This window comes from Anabrus simplex, chromosome 2, assembly GCF_040414725.1.
Source record: "Anabrus simplex isolate iqAnaSimp1 chromosome 2, ASM4041472v1, whole genome shotgun sequence".
Taxonomy (NCBI): Eukaryota; Metazoa; Arthropoda; class Insecta; order Orthoptera; family Tettigoniidae; genus Anabrus; species Anabrus simplex.
In genome coordinates this window covers 215,319,870-215,340,833 of record NC_090266.1, presented here as the reverse complement: position 1 = coordinate 215,340,833, position 20,964 = coordinate 215,319,870, and the positions used below count along the sequence as shown (strand labels likewise).

Sequence of the window (20,964 nt, the reverse complement as noted above, 5' to 3'; positions counted from 1 at the left end):
TGATGTTTAGTGTAGGTCCTAAGAGCCTAAGATCCAGACAATTTTTGGTCTGTTCTGGGCCACGATCACGGCAGTTTTATCTAATGAATTAGGTAGCAGGGTACACTGATAGATCGTGCAAGACCAGCTCGGACGTCAACTCCCTCCCAGTGCCAGTATCCAGGACATCAAGGACCAGTTACAACAGTTGTGGGCCAGCTTGCCTCATGAGAGGGTAAAACTGCTTTATGACACCCTTCCCAACCGAATCTGTGTATGCATCCAGGCCAGAGGGGTTGGAATACCGTACTGATAAGTGGGCTCGTACTGCCAAGTTCTTTGTGAATTTGACTCTATTTTGTAATCACTGAAATAACATCACATACCCTCTCAACATGTGAGGTTTCATTTCGTTTCCTCCTCCCATTCTGGATAAATAATTGTTGAATTATTAAAGGTGGGAACATTGTTAATGTGTAATCTGTAAATGATGAATTTAGACACATGAATGAACTGTTAGGAATTTACTGACAATAATTGGTTATTCCTTGCCTTTCTTTGATCATGTTCTGCCCTTCTCAGAAGTATGCCTGTTTAATAAAGTCCTGTATATTATTTTACTCTGCATGCTCAAATTAAATGCATATTTCTTTTTGTTGATTGAAGGTATCTCTCTTGGTGAAGCAAGGATTCAAGTGTCAACGAATGATCTAGATGTACTGGTGGGAGATTCTAGTACGTTCCATTTGTCTTGGAAGTGAGTTACTACACTAAATAATAATTTCTTATAAAAATCTGATTAGAAGTTTTATTGGGGTTGTGCTTAAAATATAATTTTAGACTCTTGCCACAGTGCAAACAATACTGGATACCGTACTATATAATAGTCTGTTGGGATTGGTTGCAACTGAAAGCAATTACATTGTTTATCTTTCTTTTTTATGTTTTGTTATAATATGAGAATTTTCCAGCATTTTCAAATTGTATTTTCAAATAGTAATTTGTAATTGTATAATAATTCAGTTGTTACTTTATCAAAATAGCTTGGAACACTGGTTAAGAGCTTTGATAAAATTATAAAATTGTATTTACAACCAACTATTCAATACAGTACAATATACTCATTGGATTATAGTATAATCATGAAGTATCTTAAATAATGGGACATGTTTCGTTTGGCATAGCGAACATAATCAGCCATTAATGCACAAAGACTAGGTCAGGGCCCTGAATTTAAAAAGAAACAAAATAGTCTCCTCATATCAAAAGAATAACTGTGTCGTACTGAAAGAATGATCATCAACATCAACACAATCTAAACAATAGACTTGAGATTGTAACAACATATGTACAAATTAAAAACAAGTATTTATCGTGAAATGCATTAACAATAACCAATCTGTAAATTAAAACAATCATGGGGTCGTTAAAGTATGACAATAGACGTTGTGGACATTAAAATATACGTCAATGCGTGAAGCGTGTATTAAATTAAAAATTGTGAGATTGGAATTCCTTCAGATTAATTTAAAACAAAAGTTAAAATAGGGTTCATTGAATCAGTGTCCAAGTTGAACCAATCAAAAGGCACATAACAGCAATACAGAGTAAGGTTTACGTATGACGTAAACATCAATATTTGTGAATTCCATAGGGGAGACACAATCTTGATACCCCACAAGAGTTCAAGTTGAGCTAGTCAGTATGTACGTGCTAGCAATAAGACTAGGAAACTGTATGTGACGTGGAACACCAAATAGTGAACTCCTTATAAGTTAACGACAATCTTGAACATAGGGGGAGTTCTAGCAATCCTTAGGTGAAAGAGAGCAGATTATGGCGCGTATTGGAGTTTGGAATCCCTGGAGCAGGTATGAGGTGTCCGCTAGCGTTGGCTGCTTGAAGCACGGGTATCTTGCTAGTATTAGATAAGTTAGTATGTTGCCTGCTATATGCATGTGTTATCCTTCTGTACAATAACCCTTTTGATATTTCAGCATTTTGACTAAACTTCAGTTTTTCTTGCCGACCTGAATGGCTCAGACGGTTGAGGCGCTGGCCTTCTGACTCCAACTTGGCAGGTTCGATCCTGGCTCAGTCCGGTGGTATTTGAAGGTGTTCAAGTACGTCAGCTTCGTGTCGGTAAATTTACTGGCATGTAAAAGAACTCCTGCAGGACTAAATTCTGGCACCTTGGCTTCTCCGGAAAAAAAACAAAAACAAAACGTAGTTAGTGGGCCATAAAGTCAATAACATTATTATAAAACATAAAGGTATTATTATAAAAAAAGGTACAATAATACTGCCCTGTGGGACCCCACCTCTTAATCATTGCAGGATCAGATAACACTTCACCTACCCTAATTCTCTGAGTCCTGTTTTCTAGAAATTTAGCTACCCATTCGACCACTTTTTGTCCAGTCCCATAGCTGTCATTTTTGTCAGTAATCTCCCATGATCTACCCTATCAAAGGCCTTGGACAGGTCAACAACGATACAGTCCATTTGACCTCCTGAATCTAAAATATCTGTTATAATATGTTCCTGGAATCTTACAAGTTGAGCTTCACTAGAATAACCTTTCCTAAACCCGAACTGCCTTCTATCAAACCAGTTACTAATTTTGCAAACGTGTTTAATGTAATCAGAAATAATGCTTTCCCAGAGCTTACAGACAACACATGTCAAGCTGACTGGCCTGTAATTATCCGCTTTATGTTTGTCACCCTTTCCCTTGTACACTGAGGCTATTATTGCAACTCACCATTCAGTTGGTTATCTCGCCTACATGCAAATAGTAATCAAATAAGTATTTCAGATGTGGCACTATATCCCAACTCAGAACCTTTAATATATCCCCAGAAATCTTATTAATCCCTGCTGCTTTTCTAGCTTTCAACGTTTGTACCTTTTTGTAAATGTCTTTATTATCATAATTAAATTTCAGTTATTCACCAGTATTAGTCACCTCCTCTATCTGGACATTTTCTTTATATTCAACTACCTTTACATACTGCCAACTGAATACTTCTTTCTTTTATAAGTCCCCGTGTATAAACTCCCATTGTTCATTAGTGATCCCTGGAATGTCCATCCTGGAACCTGTTTCTGCTTTAAAGTATCCATTGCTCCCTGAAATTCATATGTCTGTCAATCATGTTTGTCATCATGTTATCCTTAGCTGAATTTTTCCTTAAATTCAATTTCCCAGTAAGCTACTTCAGTCTCTCCTTACTCTCGCAATCATTGCTAACTCTCATTTCTTTCTAATCTGCACCTCCTCCTCAATCTCTTTATTTCCCTGTTATATTATAAAATGTCTTTATTATTCCTTACCACTTTTAAAAGTACATATGTTTTCACATTCCTCAACAACTGCTTTAATCCCACCCCATAGGTTGTTTATGTTTTTATTTACCATTTTCAATGATCTCAAGTACTTTTTAAAAATGTCCCCATGCAATCTTATTAACCGTATGGTGTTGCCTAATAGTCTTATGACGTTCCTTTCTATCACACTTATTTTTAACTATGACAAAAACAGCTTCATGATCACATATACCATCTATCACTTAAGTTTCTCTATAGAGCTCATCTGGTTTTATCAGTACCACATCGTGAATGTTTTTCCCTCTAGTTGGTTCCATCACTTTGTGATTCAGCTGTCCTTCCCATATTAACTTATTCACAATTTGTTAGTCATGCTTTCTGTTGTTCACATTCCCTTCCCAGTTAACATATGTTAAATTCAGATCACCCGCTACAATAACACTCCTTTCTGTGTTGTTCCCCACATACATGATTATCTTATCAAAAAATTCTACATCAGCGTCAGTGCCAGCCTTGCCAGGTCTGTACACCCCAAAAACATCGAGTTTCCTATTGTCTTAGAGATGAGTTTTACACGTAGGATTTCATGTTCCTCATCCTTAACATTTTCATACCTTACAAATTCTTCTTTCACCGGTATGAATACTCTCCCGTCTGTCGTTCCTCACCTGTCTCTACAGTAAACACTCAGCTGGTTCCGTATAGAAATTTCTGCATCTATAATATGACTTCTCATTGATGATTCAATTCCTATTACTATAACTGGCAAATATAAATCTATTACTTAATTTTATTCCTTTCTTTAACACTAACAATTTTGTGATCCTTCATGGTTACTATATTGTCATCACCATACCCTAGTCCACCCCGTTTCCCTCAGTGTACCTCTCTATAACTCTTCTAAACAAACCCGCTAACTTATGTGTACCAAGATGTACCAAGTGGGATGGGAAATATACATCTGAAATCAAGGAAATAATATAGTGAACTGACTGCTACAGTTCTGCAGGGAAAGTGGATTCATTTTGGGTATAATGTGTCTGGAACTTATGAGATGGGTATCATCCATGATGTGCAACATTATACAAATTTGTGGGTAAACAGACAAAAAATATGAAATAGAGATGAGTGAACAAATAAAACATTGTAAATCCTGTATTTGAGAGAGTATGTTTACTGCGGTGAAGTAACGAGGGATACCAGTTCCACTCTACGGTAACTTAAACTACGTTGCTGGATCAAAAAGTATGCAGAACTTTTTTTTTATTTGCACAGAGTTTAGAATGTAGGGGAGAAGAAATTATACACATTGCAGCTACATTTTAAAACTATTTTTCTACATACAGTCCCGTGCAAATTAATGGGAACACGACAATAACCCACACCTTTCTTTTTTTTCACCTAATACCGTACATACCTTTAATGTTTACTAATAGGTAATATGTCCTCCTCCCTTTCTCTTTTATATGTTGCTTTACCCAATTTGGCATAGGTTCCACAAGCATTGAGCAGATATTTTTAAGTTCATAGTATGAAATCGTACTGTAACTGTATTTTTATGATACAGTCAAGATTTGAGAGTTTCCTTCTGCAAATACCCTACATGTTTTCTATTGGATTAATGTCAGAGTAGTTCTCTGGCCACTCTGACATGAATATTTTTCTCACTGAAGAATTTATTCACTCTCTCTATTTTATTCACTCCAGAGCAAGATGGATGGCCTCTGTCAAGAACAGTATAAGAAAAAGAAGACTGGACTGGAATATAATACTTAAGAGGAGTGGTGGAAGGAGAGGCAACAGTAGAGAAGTGCCATCAACACCCCGACCTGACAGGAGCTGGACAAGGGGAAATGAAAATGATGATGATGATGAGCAGAAATAATGCGTAGAAGAGTGCTGGATCTAAAAATAAGCAATATGTAGCACACTGTTGCCAACCAGTGGGAAAATTATGGACAATATACCTTGTTCCAATTAATTCACACAGTACTATAAGATCAAGCCTCTCTACACATTTTTTCCCATTTTTGGGACCAGTTTCAATATACCTTGTTTATAGAACTCCATTCCTGATGTATATAGCCATCTGTGCACGACTGATGTAACTTCATCTAAATGGAAGAATTGGCTACCCCAAAAATTTCTTCATTGCTCCAAATCTGTAGAGGTTTGATGATGCGAGGTCGGCACTGTATGTTGGTTGCTGGAGTACCTCCTAGACATATTCCACATGCTCTGTGCAAACAAATATCACAACATGGTGGCAAATATCGTCTTAAAGCTGTCTGACATTTGCAGCGTTGGGCTGTTTATCATGAAGAGCACAATGCAAGTTTACTAGTGTTCTTTTGTAGCTTTCAGCACTCACAGTGATCCCTCTTGGACAAAACATCTCAAACAGAATGCCATGCATATCCCAGAGCAACTTCACTATGACTTTTGCTGATTAGGGCACTCTGAATTTTTTTTTTTACAAGTTGCATTAAGTCACACAGACACAGATAGGTCTTATGGCAGCTATGGGATTGGAAAGGGCTCCTGTGAATAAAGGAAAGGGTGATAGACATAAAGCTGAAAATTACAGGCCAGTAAGTTTGACATGCATTGTATGTAAGCTTTGGGAAGGCATTCTTTCTGATTATATTAGACATGTTTGCAAAATTAATAACTGGTTCGAGAGAAGGCAATTCGGTTTTAGGAAAGGTTATTCCACTGAAGCTCAACTTGTAGGATTCCAGCAAGATATAGCAGATATCTTGGATTCTGGAGGTCAAATGGACTGTATCGCGATTGACCTGTCTAAAGCATTTGATAGGGTGGATGATGGGAGACTACTGGCAAAAATGAGTGCAATTGGACTAGACAAAAGAGTGACTGAATGGGTTGCTATATTTCTAGAAAATAGATCTCAGAGAATTAGGGTAGCTGAAGCTTTATCTGACCCTGTAATAATTAAGAGGGGAATTCCTCAAGGCAGTATTATCGGACCTTTATGTTTTCTTATATATATAAATGGTATGAGTAAAGGAGTGGAATCGGAGGTAAGGCTTTTTGCGGATGATGTTATTCTCTATAGAGTGATAAATAAGTTACAAGATTGTGAGCAACTGCAACGTGACCTCGAAAATGTTGTGAGATGGACAGCAGGCAATGGTATGATGATAAACGGGGTTAAAAGTCAGGTTGTGAGTTTCACAAATAGGAAAAGTCCTCTCAGTTTTAATTACTGCGTTGATGGGGTGAAAGTTCCTTTTGGGGATCATTGTAAGTATCTAGGTGTTAATATAAGGAAAGATCTTCATTGGGGTGAGATTGTAAATAAAGGGTACAGATCTCTGCACATGGTTATGAGGGTGTTTAGGGGTTGTAGTAAGGATGTAAAGGAGAGTGCATATAAGTCTCTGGTAAGACCCCAACTAGAGTATGGTTCCAGTGTATGGGACCCTCACCAGGATTACCTGATTCAAGAACTGGAAAAAATCCAAAGAAAAGCAGCTCGATTTGTTCTGGGTGATTTCCGACAAAAGAGTAGCGTTACAAAAATGTTGCAATGTTTGGGTTGGGAAGAACTGAGAGAAAGAAGAAGAGCTGCTCGACTGAGTGGTATGTTCAACAATGATAAAGGTGTTTTAATTTATTCCACCTATTCAATACTTATATAAGTATTGAATAGGTGGAATAAATTAAAACACCTTTATCATTGTTGAACTGTTAAATTTTCAATACGGACCTAAAATGAGGTTTATAACATGTAATGAGTGGTATGTTCCGAGCTGTCAGCAGAGAGTTGGCGTGGAATGACATTAGTAGATGAATAAGTTTGAATGGCGTTTATAAAAGTAGGAAAGATCACAATATGAAGATAAAGTTGGAATTCTGGGGCAAATATTCATTTATAGGAAGGGGAATTAGGGATTGGAATAACTTACCAAGGGAGACATGTAATCAATTTCCAATTTCTTTGAAATCATTTAGGAAAAGGCTAGGAAAGCAACAGATAGGGAATCTGCCACCTGGGCGACTGCCCTAAATGCAGATCAGTATTGATTGATTGATTGATTGATTTGATTGATTGAAGGGCTAGAGTGGGAAGGAAGCGGCCATCGCCTTAATTAAGGTACAGCCCCAGCATTTACTTAGTGTGAAAATGGGAAACCATGGAAAGCCATCTTCTGGGCTTCGAATATTGGGGTTTGAACACACTATCTCCCAAATGCAAACTTGCAGCTAACTGCACAGCTAACTCACTTGGTACTCTGCATATTTTTGATGCTGGGAATCAGTATGGTTCCACACCATAGAGGCCTGCTTTGTTTTGGGGGTGTAGTGACACTGACAGGATTCATCCAGTCACTATACCCTGTTGCAGCATAACACATTAAGTGGTCCAAGCATTCTAATCATTCTCTGGCCATTTTGGTCATCTGTTAAGTTCTTCTGCACAAAATGCTGAACCACACTGACAAGATTTGCAGATGTATCCAGTGATCTTTAAGAATTGTCTGCCCGATGTCTTTGATATTCAACGGTGTTGCCACTCTTACTGTTTGCTTGCAACATGGTGCATCGGCAGGGTTAACATGGCCCTCTTGGAAGAATCTGCACCCCCACCTTGGATATGTTGCTATGGTCCATACAGTCCATCCCCATACACTCCCAACATTTCCCTGTGACTTTCACTTGGACTTTGTCCTTTCACCCACAATAAAATGGACTATGCCTCTTTGCTCTTCACATGTGGACAACCCTAACAGGTGCACTAGCTTTGTACAGTAGTTCACACTTATGCCGTTGGGATGAGACCAGATCGAACAAGTTTTTAAAGTGTTATCTGAACTTCTAATTTGAGTAATATATATAAATGCACTTCTAGGCAATGCCTTATTCTACCGTAATCTATATTTTCTATAATTTTATCTGAAAATAAGGCATTATGAATTAGATCTAGTGATTATTTTAAATTCATAATCATTTTTCATCATCATTTGTTTTAAATTCTAGTCAGTGGATACATTAATGTTAATTATGTCATTTTGTTCCACCTTGTACCATTAGGGGTTAATGACCTAGATATTAGGCCCTTTAAACCAACATCATCATCATCATCATCAGATCGAACAAGCAGTGACTTTCAAAATATTTGTCTGTCAAATTTTAGCATCCCAACCATGTTAATACTGCATGAAAACACTGTTGTGTGTTGCTTTTTGATCTGCCTAAGAACATTGTCTTTGGAATAGTCTTGCCAACGTTCTCTTCCGTAAATAGTTGACTTAGAAAGCTAACTACGAGGGCTATGCTGAAAGTTTTTAGGAGAGTGTAAGAAAATTTTTTATTTGCAAAACAAAAATTACAACTTTTTAAAATACTCTCCATTATCACGTATACATTTTTCCATTCTCTGAAACCACTTAGAAAACGTTTCAGTCCAAGCTTCTTTTGGGATGTCACTTAGTGCACTCTCGTACGCTGCAATGGCCTCTTCATCTGACGAAAACCGCTGCCCACGTACTTTTTCCTTGGTCTTACGGAACAGAAAGAAGTCACATGGGGCCAGGTCAAGTGAATAGGGAGGGGTGAGGTAACACTCGCACTTTTTCCCTTTCCAAAAAATCCATTGTTCTGGCAGCCCTGTGTGCAGATGCATTCTCGTGATGCAGCAGAAGGTGCCCACTATTGGACTTTGGGTGCTGTGACCTCTAAGTGGTGAGGGCTTTGGGAAGACAGTCATTCACATACCATTCAGCATTGACTGTACGACGTGTGTCCAAGGTCACAGAGGTGAGATGCCCCATTTTCGTAAAAAAAAAAAAAAAGTTGCCACCATCTTCTTTCCGGAGCTGCGACTTCGTCGAACTTTTGTGGGTGGTTCCTCAACTGGAAAGCACCACACAGAAGACTGTCTCTTCGTTTCAGAGTCATAATGGTAGACCCATGTTACATCACCTGTGACAATATTGTAGGTGTCTTCGGACTGCCTGCTATTGAATTTTTCTAGCATGAAATGACACCAGTCCACTCTCTCCTCCTTTTGGCTTTCTGTCATGGAATGTGGCACCCAACGGGCACATCTCTTGGTAAGGCCTAAATAATCGTGAACTATGGTCTGCGCTGCTCTTGACCCAATATTTAAGGTCCCTTCAATGTCACCAAATGTAGGATGTGGATCTGCTTTGATCATTTCCCTCACAGCATCAATGTTTTCTTGAGTCACAGCTGTTGCTGGGCGACCGGGACGAGGTTCATCTTCAGTTGACTGCCAACCCCTTGAAAACTCGCGAAACCAATTTCCTACTGCGGCTCTAGAAGGGGCAGCCTCACCAGAAACGCTCAGCAAAGAAGAATGGCATTCTTCGGCACTTAATTTTTTTAATATAATCATAAAAAATCATTGCTCGAAAATCGCGGCACGACAGATCCATCTTGCACCTTGTCTGACTCAGCACTGCCTGTTCTTTCTTTCCTCGCTATGGAGAAACTATCGCTAGGAGAGGTTGCGCGCGCATGTTCCAAGGTCGAAAAACATCGCTCTTTCAAATGAAAATAATCCCATTGTTCTCGGAATTACGGTTTACACGCTGCTAAAAACTTTCGGCATAACCTTCATAAATGCAGAATTACACAAGTCAAGGAAGCAGATAATAATAATAATAATAATAATAATAGTAATAATAGTAATAATAGTAATTATTATTATTATTATTATTATTATTATTATTATTATTATTATTATTATTATTATTATTATTATAATTGCATGTGGCCTCCGGAGAGGCCTGGTGCAGGTTTTCTGAGTTGACGCCTGCTAGGCGCATCTATGAGAGTGGGGTCCCTACCTACAATGACTTCTATTGCTGAAGACGGCACATAGACCCAGGCCCTGAACGATCAGAATTAACCAATGAAGATTAAAATCCCCAATCCAGCTGCAAATCAAACCCAGGACCATTGGACTAAAAGCCAGCATGCTAACACTTTGGCCATAGAGCCAGACAAGGAAGCAGATGGAGAGCAGCTATTTACCAGGTATAAGAACACAATCTATCCCGTATAGTCTAAAATTGTTTATACAGTACATGTTTTTCACTAAGGAAGGATAAATATGCTGACAATTTCCAGACGACATGACGATACTACTCTTTTATCTACATAAAACGTGGATTTTTTAAAGTTATTGACAGACTGCTTTAAACTTAATTTTTTTTTCATGTAAGGTCATCGATCACTGCACCACTGTCTGGCTCCTTGGCTGAATGGTCAGAGTAGTGCTCTTGGGTTCAGAGGGCCCCCAGGTTCAATTTCCGGCCAGGTCAGAGAAAATACCTTACTCGCTCACTGCTCGGAGACTGGGTGTTTGTACTGTCCCCAACATCCCTGCAACTCACATACCACACACCAACACTATCCTCCACTACAGAAGCACACAATTTCTTATACACGACAAATCCCGGCCACCCTTGTCGGAGGGTTTGCCTTACAAGGGCTGCACCAAGCTAGAAAGAGCCACACAAAATTATTACAGTGCACCACTATTTAGCCCACTAAACATGTAAAGCATGCATTTTCTCTCAAAAATGACTAAGCTTCCACCCTTCACAATCCTGTGTATCCTGTGAACTGACACTGGAAATCACTTCTTCCATTCAGTGGCAGTTTCCTAGTTTGATTTTCTCTATTGGCTGTTTAGTGCAGTTGGTTAGGTGTTCCAACACCCAAACTTGAATTACGATACAGGTATTTAACTTAATGTATTCAACACTTTACTTGTTTTGTTATAGGACCGTGCGTGTTTGAGCTTTCCCTATGGAAGGAATGTTTTTTCATGGATATTTTTGTATTTTTCCTTTTGTAGAGATGCTGAGTCTCCTGTTGTTGTTGAATTCAGCATAGATCATTCAGATCTTATCCATTTGGACCCAGTTCATGTTAAGTTGGATCCAAATCAGAATGTTTCTGTGGCAGTGTATGGGGATGTTGCTGGCCATGCAGTGGTGTCCAGTAACATCATACCACATGTTGATGGGTAAGTATGTAATATTGGTTAATTTTAAAATAATTATGTTTCTCTACTAGAAATAAAATTGTTCAGACTAAATTAACTTTATCCACATAAGTGTGCTGACAAATTTCATAATGGTTGCTACTGACATTTAAATGAAAGGTGTGGAGTGGACTTATCATTGACAACTTCAGAAAATTTACAAGAGGCTAATTCTTGTCATGCACAGAAATTCCAGGTTAAGAGCAGGAAAGAAATTACTTCCAAGTCTATATATGTCCAACAATCGAAACACAGGTTGCAAGTAGTAGAATCTTGTTAGTGTGACAAGGAAACTCTTACATCTGTAAGTCTCGGAACTGATTGAGATTTGCTACGATGACTTCAGTAGGAATGCTTTATTCAGTCATATCAAAATTAGATGCCTAGTCATATATTTTGTACCTGTTTTGGGGTGTCAAGCACCGCATAGACAGGAGTAGCAGCGGGAAGCCGGTACAGGCGGTGTGGCTGGCCAGTTCATGTGTCACGCTTTCTCTCTCACGCGCGCGCGCGCGCGCGCACACACACACATTACTTCCCTAACTTCGGCAATTGCTGCCACTCCACAAATGGGACGCCAGGCCTTAATTAAGGCCATGGCTGCTTCCCTCCCAATTCTTACACTTTCCTATCCTATTTAAGACAAAAAGTAGGATTCTAAGTATTTTACTAGGATCTAAAACGCATTTATAAGAAACATGCAAAACTATAAATGAAAAAAACGAGGTATGCTTGATTAATTTTGTAAGTACAGCGGAGAGGAGTTTCAAAGGAAGTATGCCCCTACATGTCTCAGAAAGAGTCATTCTCACATAATCTATCTTAAAATATCCAATTAATACAGTAATTCTAATTTTACAATACAATGATATGTGGGGTGGAAAGCACCCCAAACGTGTGTCTGTGTCCTAACATCTGGCGCGTGTGCTTGAGGGTTAAGAAATTTTATGAGATTATTAGACTGATTGAGACAGAGATTATAATTATCTCTTATTTTAATAGATAGTAACTTTTATAACCTCTTAAGCGGTGATGATATATTTTGGAAAATGAAGTGTACATTGTCGTATTGGCAAGCCTATAATTAGGGAAGTTTCAAAGTAAAATAAATATATATTATCAAACTGGATTGCAGTGCATAGTTACCATCTGAAATAAGATCTTAAATATTTTGAGAAAAGTCCACCTCATCCATACCAAAAAATAATATAGTATTATTTCTTTTCAGTATTGATAGGTGAACGGGCTTTTTACCATGACATTTATTTCATGCACTGAAATAAGAGCCAGCATATGATTTGTTCTTCATTATCTAATTTGGATGTGTTAGATTAGAGTCTCCAAACCATACCCCATGGTGCTAGAGCCCTGATGGGCTTTGGCCTACCAAGCGATACCTGCTCAGCCTAAAGGCCTGCAGTCGACTAGGTGCTAATGATCGGCACGAAAAATCCTCTCAGCCGTTATTCTTGGCTTTGTAGGCCAGGGCCGCTTTCTCACTGTCATATAGCTCGTCAGTTGTTATCATGTAGGCTGAATGGACCTTGAACCAACCCCCAGATCTAGGCAGAAATCCTTTGCTTGACCGGAAATCGAACTTGAAGCCCTCAGATGAGAGGCAGGCTGGCCAACAGATTGTAGGCTCCAGCAAGGATTAACCCATTGCCATGCAAATATTTTCCTTGAGAAATGTACCTTGGAATGCAATTTTTTTTTTCTTCTACATTTTATGTTATGGATGCTAAAATGGTTACAAAAGCATACTGCATCAAACTAACAACATTTTGGGTTAGAGTTTAACTTACTACAATTAACTGAAGTCTTTTAAAGTATATTTATTTTACTTTGAAACATCCATCCACGTGGAGGGCAACTTTGCATTTGTTGCACTCGAAGAAAGATTCCTTCCAGATTCCACGCTCAAAACAGACTTTGCATCTCCTTGATGGGGCTGATTTAATTGCTGTAGGAACAATCTTTTCAGAAAAATGACCCCAGTGCCTTCCCTGCATTCTCATTGGTGTGCTACATTGAGATGGACCTCCTATAGTGGCGTAATCAGGAAGGGTGACATCTTCTAGAATTTTATTTGCATAGGCATTGGTTTCCTTGCAAATTCCCTCCCAAAATGTGTCAGTAAGGAACTGACTCACAACATCATATTCTGTAGCATTATCACACAGACACCTCCTAGCTATAGTATTTAGCTCCCCAACAACTGCACACGCATTGCCTTTCGGAACATTACTGGCCAAACTCCATTTTCAATTGTTCGATGTGGTGAGGTTATTATTAATAATCTTGACCATGATGGTCGGGATTGGATCCGTATTGACTTAGTAACAGTAAATATGTTGGAAGATGGTCCGCCTAGTCAATACTATTTATTAATTTACCTTTCACCTTAACATCTAGTACATGTTTCGAGAATATTATGCATTCTCTTCCTCAGCTAGTAGATTAAAATTCAGTATACAATAAGACCTGACTAAAATAGGGGGGCCCCCATTAAAAATTAAAAACAGTGAGTATTACAGTGTAACACTTAAAAATTTGAATAGTACAAACATAGAATTAAAATCCCATTTTGTCAAATACAAATTAAAAACACAATATAGTAATGTCTAATTAAATACAACGTCTTGTGATGATATGAATTCACAGTGTTCTTGAAGTTGCCTTGCGTAGTTCAAAAAAGTTGAGTTAGGAATGAATGAAATTGCATTAAAACTTGAAGTCCTGCCGATATCCACCGTTAATGGGTGTTAAAATGATGGATAGTATTATAATTCCTAGGACACCGTAAATTCACATCATTATACGACGCTGTGTCCAATATTTTAATTTAAATAGACATCATTTTAACACCCATTAACGGTGGATATCGGCAGGACTTCAAGTTTTAATGCAATTTCATTCATTCCTAACTCAACTTTTATGAACTACGCAAGGCAACTTCAAGGACACTGTGAATTCATATAATCACAAGATGTTGTATTTAATTAGACATTACTATATTGTGTTTTTAATTTGTACTTGACAAAATGGGATTTTAATTCTATGTTTGTACTATCCAAATTTTTAAGTGTTACATTGTAATACTCATTGTTTTGAATTTTTAATGGGGGCCCCCCTATTTTAGTCAGGTCTTATTGTATACTGAATTTTAATCTACTAGCTGAGGAAGAGAATGCATAATATTCTCGAAACATGTACTAGATGTTAAGGTGAAAGGTAAATTAATAAATAGTATTGACTAGGCGGACCTTCTTCCAACATATTTACTGTGGTGAGGTTATGTACAAAGTTATCTTCATTCTCACTATCACTTTCACGAGCGGAGTCACAGTTCTCAGACGCACTATCACTGCTAAAACTACTATTGGATAATTCTGAGTTATCTTCATCACCACAATCAAGAAGAAATTGCAGAATTCTTCCCTCTTCCTGCTCACGATATTTACACGACATCTTGCTCCATGGTAGCATTCATTTCATGAACAAGATGACCAACATTTGAAGCAAAATAAACATTGACAAGATGACCTTCAGATAATAACATTGGCATGTAAACATGCTAGAACTATCTAGGAACGTAATTTTAAAGTACAGCATCACAATCGAAAGAAATCGGTAGTCAGACAGACGTATTTCTGACTTGAGTACATGACGACGGTTGTACCCGTCATTACATGTTAATGAGTGCGGAACTCTTGACGGCTGTACCCATCATTGTAGCGGAATGGGTTAATATATGGTTGCAAAAATAAAACACAACAACACAGTTATAAAACCGGAAGCTACATATGCAGCAGAAACACTTTTTCACCTGAATAAACAATCAAAGACCGACAGACTTCAGAAAATTGAAAGGAGGATTGAAAGAATCTGCATCAACAAAAAATACCTGAACGATGGACAGTGGCGGATAATACCTAACAAAGTCGTGTACAGAGAGCTAGAACCCATTACAGATACTATGTGTAAGAGGAGACTGGGATTCTTTGGTCATGTCATGAGGATGCAGGATTCGAGACTTCTGAAACAACTAGTACAACACAATCTCGTCTCGTAAAATACCACAGCAGGATGTAAATGGATCAGAGAAGTAAGAGAGGATCTGAAGGAAATAGGCCTTACAACAGAAGACGCCACAAATAAGACAAAATTGAATACAAAACTCAAGAATACAAACCTCCGCTTTACCCTTACATGAAACAAACCAACAACACACATATTTTCAACTGAGGAAAGGGCACGAAGATTGGAGCGTCTGAAGAAGTACTGGGAGGACCGCAAAGCCCGAAGGATCCCTTCAAAGAGACCTGAACGATGGACTGACTAAAGTGATCCAATGTGGTCATAAAAGAAGATGAAGATGGTTGCCAAGTCAGAGAGGTGCATAGGAAATTACTGTATTGACATATTTTCAACAGCGTGTTAGCGCATAAACAGCATAAGTCATTCAAAAAAACCTTATATCAGAGAGAGTTGGAGGTGGCCACTCTTTGATTTTACATCTTTCCCATATTCACACCAGGTAAATTCTGGGGATGTGCCTTAATCAAGGCCATGGCCACTTCCCACTGCTTGTCCTTTCCCATCCCGTCATTCCATAAGTCCTATCTGTGTCAGTGCGATGTAAAGAAAATTATAAATAATTTAAAAAAATCCATCATCTAGGTGAAATGCATCAACAATTTTGGTATCAAAAGAGTGGAAAATACTCTATAGAGTCAGTTGCAATGTCAAAATGTGAGGATAAAATATTGGTCCTTGATTTAGATTAAGTATTGGAATGGTAGTCAAAGGTCCTGGGTCTAAATTACATCAGTCCATTCATAAACTGTTTTGTTGTCCGAGGTCCATGAGTCGCTCTTATACACAGAAGACTCGCCATTTGAATTTCCACCTTCCGACTCTTTAAACGATAAATCACTTTCATCTACAGTACGTCCGTGGATCCCAAAGTCAAAATTATGTCTTACACACTGTGGTGCACATATAACTAAAGATGATCAATACTTACTGCTTGTAGTAAGTCAGAAAAATTATAGCAAAACTCGTTGGTGATTCCCCATTAGCCAGAGCTACAAGTCTCATTTACTGCCATCTGTTAAGCTTTTTGAGTAGGCTACTATATGTGCTGGTAATGCTGAATCTTTGACTGCTTAGTATATTAAATTCTGCCCTCTGAGAGCTAATACAGATAATGTAACGTTGAAGCTTTTCAATCTGTCTATGTTAACTAAGTCAACGCTGGAAAATATGGCTTTTTTCTTGACAAAATAATACTGGTAATTACACCACCATGGGATGTTTTGTTACTTGTCGAGTAAGATCTATTGGTCCCAAAAATTGACGCTTAATTCTTCATCACTATTATCATCAAATAACTTAATTTCAGTCAATATGTAAAGTCATATTAAACTAAACATGAGAAATTCTGAGTTTAATTAGTTCAGTTCTAAGATTAAGTTTTGCCCTTTAAGTTCTCAAATGATCTCTTTCGTCCCTTTGTACCATGATTTTGCTCAGTGGGTATGAGCTGTATTTCATTTCTGGTAGGGGTAGTCCTTTCTAATTCAGGCTCAGTACCACTTGAGTCATGATCATTAGGATTTATAATCAATTACGAGTAAACACTGCCTGTTTTACCAATCAGTTTCCCAAGAACATACTACCAGAAATTCTCTTCAGAATTTTACCATTATGTTCTAGCTCATCTTTACCAACCTTACAATCTGTAAGCCCTCCTTTGCCATCCACTCCCAGGATATTTCTGTTATAGCAGAACCAGTCAAATATGGAATAAAAGTCAATCATCAATGATCTGTGTTAAGGGCTGTTGTCCAGATGGCAGATTCCCTGTCTGTTTACCTAACTTTTTCATAAACATTTTCAAAGAACTTGGAAATTTATCCAATATTTCCCATGATAATTTATTCCAATCCCTTACTCATTCTATAAATGAATATTTGCCCCAATTTGTCCTCTTGAACTTTATCTTCATACCGCCACATACTGCATAGTCAAGCATCTCCTTAGTCCCAAGTATCTTCCCACCCCAAAGTTTGGAGCATTTTCTAACACTACTCCTTTGTCGGAAATCCCCTAGAACATATCATGCTGCTTTTCTTTGAATTTTTTCCAACTCTCATATCATGTAGCCCTGGTGAGGGTCCCATACACTGGAACCATACTCTAACTGTAGTCTTACGAGAGATTTATACGACCTCTCCTTTACATCCTTACTACGGCCCGTATTCACCAGTGTCAATTACTGTTGCTGTTATCTTAGATTTCCTAAACTCAGATAATGTTGTTATCTTGAATAACGCTCACTTCTGTATTCACCACAGAATTTATTTATCTCGATTTACCAAAACTAAGTTTTCGTTTCAATCTGAATTTGAACATTAACATTTTCAAACAGACATGCGGAAAACAAATTATGGCGTGCTGCCGCCTCTACTGAAATGTAAACAAGTTTTTGATTCCATTCAGGGTTTGCAAATAATTTATCATAAATTATGTCCACTATTGACCAGAAATGAAGAAAGAAGCCTAATATGACTTTCCAGGAGAATGAATTGTTATTCAGTTTGGTAGCAGAAAGCATTAACATAATAGAGGATAAGAAGACAAATTATAGCCTAAGCATTGTATATTTCACTCAAAAATTAAGGCAGTATTCCTTAATTCTTCATTAAAAAGTCATCAGTTGTGTACCGTATGAGATATAATCAAGAATTCATCTTACGGCTACCTATGTGTAGGGAATTTCAGGTTATGTTTGATCACAGATAACGCTGACGGTTATTACTGTGATATAAATCATTTTGTATCTGTACTGATAATATTTGACTTATATAATAACAATAAGTTATTTTATTATTTTGACCACCTAATCAATACATTAAACACAGACAATTAGGATCTTGTCCTTGTTAAATTGTTCATTGACATGTTATTTAAAATATGGTACATGTTTTGCCTTAATGTTGTAGGCATCATCAGCCATGATTTGACCTTAAAATAAAATCAGGTACCTGATTGACTTATGAACTAGATTTCCTGTTTTGCCAGCCAGCCTTTCGCCGGTAACATTTTACACCGAGATATTACCAGTTATCCAAGATAATGTTGTTGGTGAATACAAATGTAACTGTTATCTCGGTTTTCTTACCTTTAAACCAAGATAAAAGCTTTCACTCGCATTGGTAAATATGGGCCTAAAACCCTTAAATACTCTCATAACTAGGGCTCAGGATTTGAGGCTCTTTTAATTACCTTAAAATGACCTGTAAAAAGACCTAAAAATATCCAAGAAATGACCTAAAACTGGCAAAAAGGACATTAAAATGTGATCAAAATTCATTCATAAGTTTAGTTTTAAATGCCTATTTAATGAAGGAATATAATGTTTAAAAATGTCCAACTCATTGGCTCAATGGTCAGCGTACTGGCCTTCGGTTCAGAGGGTCCCGGGTTCGACTCCGGGTCGGGGATTTTAACCTTCCTTGGTTAATTCCAATGGCCTGGGGGCTGGGTGTTTGTGCTGTTCCAACATCCCTGCAACTCACACACCACACATAACACTATCCTCCACCACAATAACACGCAGTTACCTACACATGGCAGATGCTGCCCACCCTTTTCGGAGGGTCTGCCTTACAAGGGCTGCACCTGGCTAGAAATTGCCACATGAAATTTAAAAAATTAAATGTTCAAAAATGCAATATTCTGGTGGTGTGCAACGTACAGTGCAAAAGTATATCAGCGAATACTTCTTCTTTCATACATTATATATTTTTAGATTAACATGCTTTAAAAAAAAAAAGGAATTTCGTGCTTGTTAAAAAAATACTTGCAGAATTTAGAATGAAATATTTTTCAACTTAGAATGAATTCAGTGAACCCCCAATGGACATCCTGGAGGAAGAAATTAAAATTAGTGTATTGGAATCATATTTGGCTTAACCACACTAGGGTTACAGAAATTGGAATTCGGAAACCCTACCATAGTTGGCTTTGCAGTATATCACGGTAGTCACCTCCAGGTTCTTAGGTGTAAAGGATCGTCTATTTTCAAACAGCACATTGCGAAACATCGAGAAACTTCTCTCCACATCAACGGATGTTACGGGTTCATACTTGAAGCAAGCAAGTCTGAAGACAATCTCCCTGCCGCCACTCTCTCTGCTTGAGGTTATTGTCACAACGCGCCACTTCCTTATCTGACTTGCGATCTTTGCAGGCACCTGCTGTATGGTCGTACCTGTTTCAGTCGTCCAAGAATGTTTTTCTCTCTTTTCAGATATGGTTCAAATATATGTATGTACTACAGAAAAGATGTCTGAACTAATGATGATTCGAATTGAGAATGGGCAGTAAAAGTGTAATCGAAAAAAGGTGAAGTTGTAAAAAAAAGGCATTGAGATCTAAAAAACTGGTAGAAAAGGACCAGTAAGCCATGAAATGTCAAAAAAAGCAAAAACGGACAAATGAAACCCACCATTTTCTGGCCTACAATGACCGAGAATGAACATGTTAGTCCTCGTCTTCGGACACTCCAGGAGAAAAAGGTTTTTTCCTCAACTTCCGAACCCTATTCATAACCATTTGAAGAGATCTGTATTGTTTCTTAACGTCGTTAACATGATTATCCCAATGGAGATCATTCCTTATATTAACACCTAGGTACTTACAGTGTTCCCCATGAGGTACTAATCACCCCATCAACACAATAATTAAAACTGAGAGGACATTTCCCATTTGCATTCGTACTATTGTCTGCTGTCTACCTCACAACATTGTCCCTGTGTAGTTGCTCACAATCCTGCAACTCATTTTTCTCTTTACAGTATAACATCATCTGCAATAGCATTATTTCTACTTCCATATCTTTACACACTGGCCCTCTGTAACAACTGACATCAATCAATCAATCAATCAATCAATCAATCAATCAATCAATCAATACTGATCTGCATTTAGGGCAGTCGCCCAGGTGGCAGATTCCCTATCTGTTGCTTTCCTAGCCTTTTCCTAAATGATTTCAAAGAAATTGGAAATTTATTGAACATCTCCCTTGGTAAGTTATTCCAATCCCTAACTCCCCTTCCTAAAAATGAATATTTGCCCCAGTTTGTCCTCTTGAATTCCAACTTTATCTTCATATTGTGATCTTTCCTACTTTTATAAACGCCATTCAAACTTATTCGTCTACTAATGTCATTCCACGCCATCTCTCCGCTGACAGCTCGGAACATACCACTTACAAGTAACTATTCTCATTTTGGTTCCGTATTGAAGTTGACGTATGTCTCAAGTATTATTACAATATTATAAGTCCACCTGTTCAATACAATACAATATGATCCACTATTTCATATGGTCAAATATTTTTTTAATACATAATACATAAAAGTCAAAGGTACGTTTCACCCTCCTTACGGGCATCATCAGCCTATATCAATCTTAAAAATGATACATATAAATTATAGGTTAAAATGTTGAAAAATGATTACGTAAAACATTATACAATAACATCTAAAACAACGATAATGCACCAAAGTATGTTAAAAGAGAGTAAATTAACAGTTTTG

At 37.7% G+C, this 20,964-nt stretch overlaps 1 protein-coding gene across 7 annotated transcripts in view; it reads left to right on the top strand.

Annotated features, from left to right (window-relative positions):
• The window catches only part of Ctns (Cystinosin), a 636,400-nt gene that overhangs the window by 244,875 nt on the left and 370,561 nt on the right, over window positions 1–20,964 (top strand). For all 7 annotated transcript variants that reach the window (XR_010859250.2, XR_010859248.2, XR_010859246.2 and 4 more), the window contains exons 3-4: window positions 646–736; window positions 11,165–11,335. Coding sequence is in view for 2 of the 7 variants with exons in the window: in XM_067140511.2 (XP_066996612.2) it covers window positions 646–736; window positions 11,165–11,335 (262 nt within the window). In the remaining 5 variants the exon portion in view is untranslated. The remainder of the gene's footprint in view (window positions 1–645; window positions 737–11,164; window positions 11,336–20,964) is intronic.